The sequence below is a fragment of the Triturus cristatus genome, chromosome 6, assembly GCF_964204655.1.
Source record: "Triturus cristatus chromosome 6, aTriCri1.1, whole genome shotgun sequence".
Classification (NCBI taxonomy): domain Eukaryota; kingdom Metazoa; phylum Chordata; class Amphibia; order Caudata; family Salamandridae; genus Triturus; species Triturus cristatus.
This window is the reverse complement of record NC_140589.1, coordinates 954,374,309-954,387,716: the sequence shown is the minus strand read 5'-3', so window position 1 is coordinate 954,387,716 and position 13,408 is coordinate 954,374,309. Positions and strand designations below refer to the sequence as shown.

General features: G+C 45.5%; 1 protein-coding gene across 1 annotated transcript in view; it reads right to left on the bottom strand.

The window, feature by feature from the left end:
- Nucleotides 1-9,106, bottom strand: part of IGF2R (insulin like growth factor 2 receptor) — a 1,674,612-nt gene extending 1,665,506 nt beyond the window's left edge. Inside the window, exon 1 of the mRNA XM_085611652.1 lies at nt 8,889-9,106. Within this exon, the coding sequence (XP_085467778.1) occupies nt 8,889-8,983 (95 nt within the window). The 5' untranslated portion in view covers nt 8,984-9,106. The remainder of the gene's footprint in view (nt 1-8,888) is intronic.
- Between the last annotated feature and the right edge of the window lie 4,302 nt (nt 9,107-13,408).

Below are 13,408 nucleotides of genomic sequence, written 5' to 3'. Positions count from 1 at the left end.
TCGCCATACGCTCGGTCGCATCCGGCAAGGCCATGGGCCCGAACGGCATTCCTATCGAGTTGTATAAGCTGCGACCGGATGTACTGGCACCCCACCTCCGTGCGATGTTCCTGGCGGCCCACTCGCTGGGCTCCCTCCCGCCGGACCAACGTCTGGCTACAATCGTGGTGATCCACAAGGAGGGGAGACCTCGAGACCGGGTTACATCCTACCGGCCTATTTCGCTCTTGAATGCGGAGCCCAAAATCCTCGCCAAGGTGCTAGCCAACCGGCTGGTCGGCGTGGTGGGCGACCTGGTCCACCAAGACCAGTCCGGCTTTATTCCCCATCGCAACACCGCCCTTAATCTGCGGCGCTTGCACGGGGTGCTCGCGCGTGTCCCGTTTGTGCGGGAGCCGGCCATATTGCCGTCCTTAGACGCCACCATGGCGTTTGACACGCTCGAGTGGCCATACATCTGGGCCATGCTGGCGAAGTTTGGATTTGGCCCGGGGTTCATCAGCTGGGTCAAATTGTTGTATTCGGGCCCATTGGCGCAGGTGGTGGTGAATGGAAGAGTATCGGTCCCATTCGAGTTGGGACGGGGCACACGACAGGGCTGTCCCTTGTCGCCGCTCCTGTTCGCGCTGGCCTTGGAACCCCTGGCGGAGTGGCTGCGGTGGCACCCTTCCATCCGTGGTCTCCGTTGGACCCCCGAATATGAGGACCGCGTGTCCCTATACGCTGACGATATCCTTTTGTACCTAGCCTCCCCGCGTAAATCATTGATTGTCCTGGTTGATGTTTTGCGCTCATTCGGCCGCAATTCAGGCCTTGTCATCAACTGGGCTAAGTCATGTGTGTATGTGCTTTCCGGGGAGGCTCCCGTCCTCCCGCGGGGCTGTCCGATCCAGATTGCCTCACAGGGGTTTCGGTACCTGGGGGTTTACATTACTCTGGACCCGGAGGCCCGCTACGAGCGGAATTTGCTTCCCCCCCTCCAGCGCTTGAAGGAGGACGTCGCGCGCTGGCGGCGCCTGCCGCTTTCGCCGCTCGGTCGGGCGGCATTGTTTAAGATGATGTCGTTGCCACGCTTCCTGTACGCTCTCCAGAATACTATGGATTTAGTCCCGGCGCGCTACTTCCGTGAGGTGGAGAGTCTACAGCGCCGCCTGTTCTGGGACGGGAGGCCGCGTATTGCCCTGGCGAAGTTGACGCTCCCATGGTACGACGGGGGGATTGCCCTCCCGGATATTAAACGGTATTACTGGGCCTCCCAGCTGGCTGCAATTAATCATGGTCTTTACGGGCCCGCCTTAAACCCGGCATTTGAAATGGACAAGATGCTCCTGCCTGGTGGCGATTATAATCGAGCGCTCTACTCTGGCGCGCCCGGCCCCCGCCTGACGGGACCTACGCGTGTCATGGTACGAGTATGGCACGCGGCTAACGCAGCTATGGGGTGGAAGGACCGTTTGACCCGGGCATCACCGTTGTACGCGTCTGAGAGATTGGGCTCCCTGTGGACCTCGAAGGGCTTCGAGAAGTGGGACACGATCGGCATCAGTAAAGTGGGGGACCTCTGGACGAGAGGGGGATTTAAAACATTCGAGACGCTGCAGACGGAGTTTCAGCTGCAGGGCAGTGAATACTTTCGGTACTTGCAGGTCCGTCACGCGCTGGGCTCAGTCTTCCCAGACGTCGCCTCCATCCCGGAGTCTTCCCCCCTGGAGGATAGAGTGCTGGATGGCCACGTTCCGGACAGCACGATCTCCCTTATTTACAAAAAATTGATTAATGACCGCTCGGGCCTGCTGACTGGCCTCCGCGAGGCTTGGGTTGCCGACGGGCTGGAGTTGGACGACGAAGACTGGATTTCCGCGGTGGCCTCTCCGAAGGAGGTGGCCATACCGGCTCGCCTTCGCTTCGTCCAGCTTAAGATACTCCACCGGGTTTACATGACGGGGCCAAGGCTTCTGCGTATGGGCTATGCTGAGGATGGGTTGTGTAAGCGTGGGTGTGGTGCTTTGGCGACTTTTTTGCATATTTTGTGGGAATGCCCGAAGGTGGAGCGATTCTGGCGTGGTGTGCATGAGGTCCTGCGAGTGGTTACGCATGTCGCGCTGCTGCCTGAAGCGAGGAGATGCCTGCTGAATGTGTGGGAACCAACTGACTACTCGGTTCCGCAGACGCGATGGGTGACTCTGGGATATATGATAGCTAAGCGTGACATTGCTCAACTGTGGGGATCCCAGAGGCCCCCGGCGGTGTCGGCCTGGAAAGAACACATGGATTGGTGCATGTTCCGAGAAAAGGTGGTGTATGTGGCGAGGGGTAAGCCTGGGGCATGGGTGAAGGTATGGGGCCCCTGGAACGCCTACTGCGGGGGTATCTGCGCGCCACCATTGCTGCCTGCGGCCTCACCAGCCCCGTCCCCTTAGTTGACTCCTTTCCTAGCCCCGAGCACGGAATTCCCCCAGTCCTCGATCTGTTCCCCTTCCCCTCTTTAGACTCCTGTGGATGGCTGGGGTCCCCCATTCGGGGAGCACGTGCTGTTACTGTCGATTGCAGGTTGCCTTGCGGGTGTGGTTTTTGTGTTGTTTGTGTAAAATGAAACCGTATTGTGGGGTCAGAGTGATGTGGCCCACGACGCTGATACCTCCTGATTTTGCTCCTCTGCAACGCCAAGTGTTTTTGTATGTATGTCATATGCTCCTGTCATTCTAGCGGCCGGCCGGAAGGTTGTAGGCCCATACCTGTATATTCTTGAGATTGCAATAAACGGTTTCAAAAAAAAAAAAAAAAAAAAAAAAAGTAAGTGTGTTTGTGTGGTGTTTTGTGCTATGAAGGTTTCAGAATCATATCACTGCCAAATACATAAACCTTCATTTAGAGTGCCTCAAAACACTAAATATTTGTGATTTTTTAAATTGCTGCACATTAGTGTGCTCCAAATAGAGAAAAGTTGCTGTCAACTATGTACTGAAAAGTGACAAAACTATATTATGGAAAAAACATGGAGCGTGTCGTGGGCAAAAGATTCCTGTAACAACTTCGTATCTTAATCTATAAACCAATTGTCAAGTTATCCCTTCTATTTAGTTGTCATTTATGGACTATGCAGCCTAAATTGAATAATACCCCATATTATGTGGCGCATTATATACATTAGGATATATATATATATATATCCCAACTACAGCAACGTAACTGCGTTCTTGTTGTATTAGCCTTGATTTATTGCTACCTTTTGATGAGTAAGTATGCCCCGTAAAAAGAAACCCAATGCATTTCAAGCAATACACGTGTGTGCACGCTTGTGTCATCCAGATGTACAACATTTCTAAGCCGTTCGTTAGCTTTGACATTATTACCAAAACGAACACTGTCAAAGGCAATATATCTGACTTTTGTGGGCTGCAATCTCTCAGGTACACCACTCAATATCCTCTCATGCAGACACGCCACTCACCCTAAACGTTGTTCATGCTACACTAAACAGAGGCACACAGCTTACCCAGAACTCACAAGGGCACACCATTACGCTGGACTGAAATAGCACACAGTGCACCCTAAACTTTAAAACACGCCTTTCATCCTGCACTCACACAGGCCCCTCCTCACCTCGAATCAACAGCTCTACAGGCCTCACTCTGCACACAGAGTGCACATGGCTCTCCCTACACGAGACACTGGACAGCCTGCTCACCCCTGTATGTTGCCAACATTCTCCTTCGAGGAGCCTAAGCCTGGTAAGTGGAGGGCGGCTACACACTGGTCAAAAAAGTCGTAGATTCAAAAAGGAGGCTCAGAGAAATAATGCATTTGCTTAAGATCACACAATTTGATCAAGAAGGAAGTCACGATTAAGCAACGATTTTTTTCACGCTGTGCAATTCAGCAACGAAATGGACATCTCCGACATCAAAGGTTGATGCTTTGTTTTTAAGTCTTGGAAGATTAGATTATAGCGTGCTTCACAGTAAGAATGCTGGTTTATCCGTAGAGGAATCCAGGAATCAGAGTAAATATAGAAACATTTATTTCAGATATATTTTTATGTCCTTTATGTACATTTGGATGGGGTAACTGTGGTGTTTTATACATGAGGGATCAGAACATGGTAACACTACACAGTTCATTGATACACTCGCTGGATCAGGGTCAAGTGCAAGGTTCTTATGGGACCCTTCAAAAGAAAGGGATAGTAGATGAAAGTTAGGAGTTGAAGCAAGGGGGAATCAAAAGTACATCGCAAAGGATTTTTGTATGGCTTTAGAATGACACCTTGGCTGTAGTTTGAAGCCCAGGAAGACAAAGTTACAGAAATTATACCTTTCTGCTTAGTGACTTACAAACAAGTCTTGGCAAAGCATATAAGTTTGGCGCTGGACGCCAACTTTTTGGATTCGTCAATGCTTGCATAGTCATCATTTTGCAATGCAACATGTAATTGTTGGGGACCTTGCAAGGCCCTTGGCAATCTTAAAAAAAAAAAAAAATGGCTAAAAGCAAAAATATTTTTAACCTCAAAAAGCACAAATTGCAATAGTAATCCTTGGCACTGAAGGTAACGAATTCTGTGCGGATACGCTCCTTGTGAAAAGGCAAAGTGCCATCACTCAATATGAAGTTGGCCAATGGCTGAAGTAGGCTGACTTGACCTCCTGCCCCAAACTGAAAACCACTGTAAGTATATCATGCATGTAAGCGCAGCTTTTGACATGGTGTCACACACCGCGTTAGTGAAATCTTTACGATCTTTGGGAATTACCATGCCGGCTCTTAACTGGCTTATCCCTCATCTTACTAACCAGACTTTCCAGGTCTTCTCTCCAACAGCCAGTTCTGAAACCCATTCATCTCCTTATGGAGTACCTCAGGGCTCCATTCTCAGCCCCTTATTATTTAACATATATGGCAGACCTCTGGCGGACATTGCAGAGGAAGCTGGGCTGTCTTTGTCCTCCTATGCGGAGGACACCCAAATCATCTTTTCTCTCTCTGCAGAGAAGAAGTCTGAGACATCTGCCCTCCAGTTGGGCTTGGGTAAAATTGCATCTTGGACGCAGGCAAATTTTCTTGAGCTCAATGGAGGGAAGACCGAGGTCTTGATTCTGGGAAAGAAGATCTTTGGGGTCCCCAACATTGGCCTATTGAAATGGGTGCTCTTCCTCAGCCCTCCCGCCAAGTTTGCAACTTAGGCTTTACCATTGATGATCTATTAACTAAGAGACACCAAGCCGTAAAGGTGGCAGCAACATGCTTTACCATGCTGAAAAACATTATCTGGATGTTGCCTAATTCTACCCAGAGAACCGTAGTCCAAGCTCTTGTCACTTCTAGACTGGACTACGGCAACATTCTGTATCTGGGGACAAATAAGGATGTGACAAGTAAGTTGCAGGTGGTACAGAACTCCGCCGCCAGACTGATATGCCAGGTTCCAAGGGCTGTCTATCTCTGGCTCTCTGCATGACCTTCATTGGCTCAGGATGGAGAACCAAATTAAGTTCAAAGCCCTGAGCTACATGTTCAAAATCAAAGCTGGGGTGGCTCCCCAATACCTGCAGACTCTGGTTCATTCTTACGTGCCTCCACACCCTTTCGTTCATCTACTCCGGCGAAATTCTCCGTCCCTAGAATTAGATTGTCACACATGGGCGGTCGTTCCTTTGCCTACTTGAGCCCCTCCTTATGGAATTCTCTCTCCATGGCACTTCGTAATATAACTGTTTACGTCAATTTTCGAAAATCTCTAAAAACGTGGCTTTTTAACCAATACTTTTTTCCTCTGCTTTCCGTCTCTTTCTGGCTGGCGCCGGAAAACCCTTTTTGGGTATCTGTTGTGCCTTACAAATTAACATACCATAAGAAAAAATCTTGGCTAATGCCAAACCTTGAAAGCATCAGGTTTTAGTATAAAGTATTTTGTTGCATGTTTATTCAATAGACACAGAGTGAATGTTCAGTAGAACATTTTCTTGGTGAGTTGAGTCCATTTGTTGCCAAGGCACAAAAGCGTTCTAGTGTCGCAGGCTTTACAGGCGATCGACGTGGGAAGTGTCTACTGCCGTTTACGAAAGAAAGTAAAGCTGGAAGAAACAAATAATAATTAAAAAAAAATAAAGAAGACTAAAGGCCGAAGCCACCATGGAGAAACTAGAATAAGTTACAGCTGGAAATAGTTACCATGAGACAGACTACCAGAAACTTATATTTTAAATAATCCATTAGCTGGGTTTCTCATGTCTCTTGTTCAACATTTTATTCAATTTCTTATTTTTAATATTTTCAATTTAGATGCTTTTAAAATGCGCTAATGTTTTCCAAATGACTTTTCTAAAGTCATAAGGGATACTCTCTTGACGTGAAAAGTCGAAGGACGAAAGTGCTTTAATAAAATTGAATGATACACTAAAATGGAATGGCCTTTCGCTACACTGGTATAAACCTAAACTGATCCAATAATCTTACTGCTCAAATGCTGCTGGTTGTGGCATATATGTGTGCTTGGGAGGTAAACGATAAATCTGTCACAAACATCCTTGCTAATCAAAGAAATTAAACCAACTTGCAACATTTTGTATTCAATCTCACAGAAGTAGCAAGACCACCAAAGCACATTCTAATGTATGTCCTAAATAATCGTCTTTTGACATCCTACTCACATGTAAGCAAAGGGTGACATTTGCTGCCCGGAAGTGTAGGAAGCGGTTTACTTTACACATTTCCTCACTGATAGCTGTAGATCAGACTACCAGTAGACCACAGTATTGGGCAACCACAACCAGAATTCGTAGAGATGCAAAATATTCTTGGCAAGAGCAACCATTAGTGATGACCTACATGCAGGGAAGCTGCCTATTCGGTCTTGTGACTCCAAGTGAAACAAGCGAATCCTAGTGGAATAGTTGATTACTCAATCAAATGGACTTAATTTTCAAAGAAATGTTAGATGAAACTCAAGGCCACAAACTCATCCAGCAAGTGCTCATCCATTATAGTTAATTGTTTCGCTTGGGTCCAATGGTCATGCGCTTTTAGTTTTAGCATTACATAGTTATGAAAAGTGCTCATTCACAGTCAATTAACAGAGCTAGAGTCCATCCTGAATTTTGGTAATTTCATTACTAGCATACACGTATGATTTTGCATTGTTAAAACAAAAGTGTTTTTTAGGGCTCTCGCGTATACGAATGCAACACTGCCAAAAAGCTGAACTGAGATTTAATAATATATATATTTTTTTTTTTTTTAAACACACACACACACTTCCCAGGACCCATCTCTTTTAACTAAAGTGTGTCATGTCTTTGCAGAATACATGCACAAAACGGACTTACATCAGAGCTTTAAACTAGAAATGAATAGTCAACATTTGAAATAAGACGTCCAAAAGACAAAAGGGACCATGCTCCTATTGTAACAAAATGCTGTTAAAAGGCACCAAAGATAAACACAACAGTTTTCACCACAATAAGGTCATAAGTTCTCTTGCTAGAAATAGTACTTTAATGCTTTAATTTGGAAACGTGGGGAAGCGAAAGCCTTTCAGCAGCGGATTTCAATATGTATTCAGATGCAATCAAAGATACTGTAACATTTCTAAAGAACACCTGTTGGGAATTTAGAACTAAGGTTACTCACTCTTTAAGGGTCTAGCCAAGGAATGCAACTTCCAGTCACCACAATTGTCCGCTTCTGAAATTATAGGTTCCAGAATCAGGTGAATGGTCACTAGAGAAGCAAACCCAAAGTTAGCTGCAGTAGTTACAAAGCCATGGGTCAACCCTTGGCATGGAACTGCCTTAGGGATATTTGTTGGAAGCTAGAACTAGGAAAACGTGTATTACTTCGTGCTCTCTAGACTGCATTAGGAGAGGCCATCCTATCCAAAGAAAAGAAACAAAGAAACGGGTGGAGTTGGTTTTAGTGAAGAGGAACCCCGCCATTAACTCATTCATCACCAATTCTGCTGATGGTAGAATAATGTCGATCAGTGTACTAAGGATGTTTAGCACAAATCTTTTCTGGTTTTTTTCCTCCATAGGACAGTTAGATATATGCGTCTATTGTTCACGGAATTAATGATGAAAGAATAAATAGATTAATGTACTTCAACAACATTATTTGCCCTCTGCACCAATATTCCCGTATCCTCCTAATAGGGGCAACATGGAAACCATTTAAATCAGCTTTCTTGATCACTGATAAACACCTAACCCCAACTAAATGATTTCATTACTGCCCAGTGACCACATTTCACATGTGACACCATCATCCGATCCTAGTTACTTTGCTAGTTGGCTTCCGTAGCTTCACGCATTCAAAGGAAAAAGCGAATCAAGTGTAGGAATGCAACTAGAAGATGGCTTAAAAGTACGGAGAGGCTCAATTTACCACACTTGACATCGGTGTCATTTGGTAATTACGAGGCTGCATGTATGCAAAACCAACATAACGTGCATATTGCGGGGCAAGTATGGAAACAGGGTGGTGGTTATGAGTGGAAATACATGTGGGAGGGAGAAGAGACAGTTATTTAACAAGGCGGATGCCTAATTACGGGGATAAGCCCGGTTGCATTTAATACATCAAATGAAATAGAGGCTGGTACTTATGGAGGCCATACGGATACCTACGGAATGAGCGGTGCATGTAGTGATAACCAGATCTATGTTTGTGAACGGCAATAAAAAGAGGAAGTGAATAACTACGGTGGTGGTGGGATGTGCGTATGGTGGGACTACATGAATTTGGGAAAAAGTGAATATCTTTGGCAGGCGAGTGGAAGGAATACCTAGCGAGTATGTGAATGCAATGAGATGGGGGTGAGTGTTTGTGAATGGCGTGGAGGTTCTGGGGCTGTCAATCATCTACGCACATAAGTCGAAAATTACCCTTACCCACAGAGCTCCGGGTGGTTCCAGCCCTGGGCCTCGCTTTCCTCGAGCAGAAACGAGATAAGCAGCAACAGAAGGAAAGGGGCTATAGCTCCCATCGTGCTCCCGTTGCCAGCTGTAGGGGACCCACTGGACCGGTTGTTACAGCTGAGCTACCTCCGGAACGTAAAAGCAACAACAGGAAGCGGCAGCACTGACACAGTCACATGAACCGCTCTTATGACACTTCAAATAGAGGAAGACATGGCTATTGGTCGCCTGCGCAGACAGAATGTGCCCATCATGAAGTGGTGTTTCTTTCAGTAGAAAAATGTGCGCTTTTGGAAAGAGCGCGAGTTGTTCCGTTGTACGTGTTCCTCAACAACATTATTTCGAATAAACGACTTTTTTGTCAGTATCTGATTTTCATGTTGTTGCTTTTCTCTAAATAGTTAATAGTATTTCTTAGTAATCACGGCTTTCCAATAATAAATAGTCATCTCTCATTTTAAATATACAGTTATAATATATATGTAAATGTGAGCCCAGAAATCACATTAGCGTGTCTTAGTTCCACTTTTAGAACCGCAAGCGGTTCACAATCAATATGGCCGATAAGATTGCAACCTCCTAAAGTCTCCCTTCGCTGTCATAGTCTTCTTTTTGTTTCTTGCTTCAGCATACCTCGCCCTGGTTCCCCAATCATCATGTGATCCTTCCAAAGATCTGCCGTATACGGAGTACTTAAAAGTGGTTTTCTGTTGTGTGTTGCGGGGAGCTTTAATTTTTTCGCACTGTTGTTTTTTTCAAGCCTCCTGGCGTCGGAAAGCTGGAGGGGGATTTGAAGAAGCACTGTTAGCTGAAAGAGAGGACGAGACACTGCCGACTTTGGAATTTGGAACCTAGTTTACAATCTCGATGTCGGCTCAACTCTCTGTGACTGAAAAATGAAACTGAACTTGTGGAATGTAACTGGTGCTCATGTAAAGCTCTCCAGTACCTTCGAACTAGGAGTCTAGTTCGCACTATACAACAAGCATTTGCAATGCAATAGGTCTTGCATTTATTTTTAGAGTTAGAGCTATTGGCTTTGTAATGGAAATTATTTTTAGGTCTCGCCTGAGCCAGCGCATGCGCTGCTCTGGCGAGACATTTAGTGAGTGGGCTTTAAAAAGCCGACCACAGGTTTTTGGGGGGCATAGAACGTGCAGTTATGCGCACAGTTACGAGCAGAGGCGCCATCTGGCTTTCCTTTTGATCTCCCAAGCGCGCGTGCCTCGCTCCACCTCTCTGTCTTGCTCGCGCTTCAATGCCCCTCCCCACCACAGAGTGCGTCTCACGGCCGCAGGTCGTATTCTTTTTTTTTTTTAACTTGGCCTCCTCACTTAACCTCTCAATCTCCCTGTGCCGTTCCCCACACCACCTCACCCCTCCCTCAACAATGTATACCCGCCCCCGTCAACCCTCTGATGACGCTGCTTGTTTGTGTTGTGCTTATTCAGCTTTGGCGCCGCTGTCCACTCTTAACCTCACTGTGCCGGTCCCCACACCACATCACCCCTTTAAGCGTGCTTTTATTTATTTATAAATGGTGCCTGCCGCTTTCAATTTTAGCGTGCCTTTATTTATTTACCAAAGGCCCACTTTCACTTTATATGTATTTACCAAAGGCCCGCTTTCACTTTAAGCGTTCCTTTATTTACCAACTGCGCCACTTTAACTTTAAATTCAAGGAGGTGAGCACTGCCCTTCAACACGTGCCTTTATTTCTGCATGATGCCGTGCAACCCCTTCCCTGTTATTGGTTCTCATGACTGCTGCCTTCCATCCACTCCTTAATTGTGCTACATTTGTAATATTCAGAGGGTGGTATCACCCCACATCGCCGTGCTCAAAATGGGAAAAGATTTTGAACATGATGGGCAGTTTGTTCGAACTTTGATAATGACCGGGAGATTAAAATACAGGTCATGCCTGTTTAAAACCGGCCAGGTGGCACCCTATAAAAGGATGGACTTTGCCAATCCTTGTTAAATCATGCTGTTAGCCCAGTTCAAGATGGTGAAAAAAAACAAAGCGAGATGGCTTTCAACTGTTCCTTGAAAGATAGTTGAGTATCACGTTCCCACATTTGTTACCGTCTCGTGCGGCACAAGGTTGCCCAATCTTCTGCAGCGCTTGCATTTATTCGAACATATTTCATGATGATTCATAGCTAAAACCAGAAGTAACAGACAAAGCTTGCACCAAGTCTCTAAAAACATTCTCTTTGTTATCTGTATTTTATTTGAAATGTGCTTCCTTTTTAGGTCCCTGCGACAGGAATGTGAGCCTGAGATAGAATCAAAGACAGAGGTGGAAAGAAATTAGTGTTTAGAAAGTCTGTGTCCCATCGTGAAATCGGAGCTGCTCTGGGTTTACCCTCACCTATTGAGCCATGTTGAAATCTTTCAACAGCATGCCTCTCCAAGCATTGGCATAGCCAATAGGTCTCGCTTTTGGGACCCTATACGTTTTTAGTTATGGAGCACAATAGCCTTGGTGAAACAACATCACCTGTTGCATGGCTAAACACTTATAAGGTCCCAAAGTCGAGACCTATTGGCTATGCCAATGCTTGTTACTTAATAATGCCCCAGTGCAGTAATCAGATGTTCAAAACTGAGAATGATAAATGAGTTATATAATTGGGTGAGAATAGCGCAATGTATTAATCAGAAAGAGGCCTATAAACGTGGCAATATTAAATGAAACTGTCATTTATACAAATGGAGTATTGTAGAAAAACATGACCAGAAGAATGCAGTTTGAAAAGACCATGGGCTTTCAAGGGTCCCAGAAGAGGAGGACACAAATGGTAATGGATACAAAATTTTCCAGCCATCGCAACAAGAATTTTAGATTCTATTAAGGACACGGAGCCGAGGATTATGCTTTCTCAATTTCTTTTCTACTCAACAGCAGCCAATGAGAACAAGCATTGAAAATGCAATAGGTCTCGCCTTTGATTAAGTTAAAGCCATTTGCTTTGCTAATGGTATTGTATAGCAAAGCAAATGGCTTTAACTTAATGAAAGGCGAGACCTATTGCATTTTCAATGCTTATTTCATTTGTTTCAGCTCTCTCCGAGAGGGCATGTTTTCCCGATGTCTCCCTTCCCCGCCTAGCGCTATGTTCCTCTTGTCTCTCAATTTCTTTAAGTGTTTATTTATTTCAGTCTTTCTTAGGTATCCTGTTTGAATGTAATCATTTGATTTTTCGTTATATCATACATGCGTGTTCATATTTAAGCATATTTTACTAGTGCCTAATTGCGCACTCGATTTAAAACACGGTAAATGGTTTGCTAGAATAACTTGGTGAGTTATGACAAAAATAAAGTTTCCCAGAAAACAAATATTTCCCAGTAGGGTTACCTCGATCCAATCCCGTATCCCAAGTGTTTCATTCTTTACCTTCCGCCGCATTCCTCGTAGTGTCCGCTCTTCTTGGCTCTACCTTTGAGCTCCTTTCTCCCAACCCCACACTACAAGGACTATCTGCTGCAGCTGGATTGAGGCTAACCCAAAATCAAAACAACGGTCTGTCTTACATTTGCAACTTGTTGCCTATCATTTTTGCATCAAACAAAAATGTCTATTTTCTTAAGAGGTAACTGTTTCCCCAGGTTTCTGTTAAACGTAGCTAGACCTATCGCCCAAAGACTGCTTGGGAGGGACTAGTACTTGGAGTAAACAACTTGCCCATCCTTCTTATGGAGGCTGGTCTTGAAGGCTCTCTGTAGGCGTGGGCAGGAAGGCAAGCAATCTAGTTGCATTGAAATACAAAATTAAGTGCGGTGACACCTCTTCCTTGCCTCTCAATTTCTTTAAGTGTTTATTTATTTCAGTCTTTCTTAGGTATCCTGTTCAAATGTATTCTTTTGATTTTTTGTTATATCATACATGCGTGCTACTTCGCGCCTGTCCCCTCTCTTACCCCCCTCCCCAGCGCCCGCCACCTGCGAGTCATGCCGGACGCCAAGGTCCCATTGTGTCACTTACATCTAAACCCTCCATGATGCTCCATTCCCTTTACTCCTCCCCTTGCTGAAACTGAAATGAAAACAGCAGACCATGCTCAGCACGTTGGCCACTATGCAGGACCACCTTGCTGTCCTACTCAAGTCAAGTTTCTCGGCGGGTGCTCTCCGTATCCAATTAATGCCAACACAGTGGTTATGTTTTGCATGGAACCCTCTTCCCTGCAGTTCAGATCTCCTTCAGTCTAATTTCATTTTGAAGCGACACCTGCTCCCGCATATCCCCCCACACCCACCCACCAGACTGGCTTGCCTTTAGTTTGACATCTTATCCCAGCAGAGGATATAGATTAAGTTAAAAGTTGGCCAAATCACTATTTCTAGCCAGAAAGTACATTGCTCATGTTTTGAGTCTGGCTCTAGCCTGGTAGGGTTTTTGCCGAACTAGTCATTACGCCGGATGTGGGCCACATAGACTACGCCAATTAGGTCACAAGAGCAGCCATCTTTGAATGGTGATGA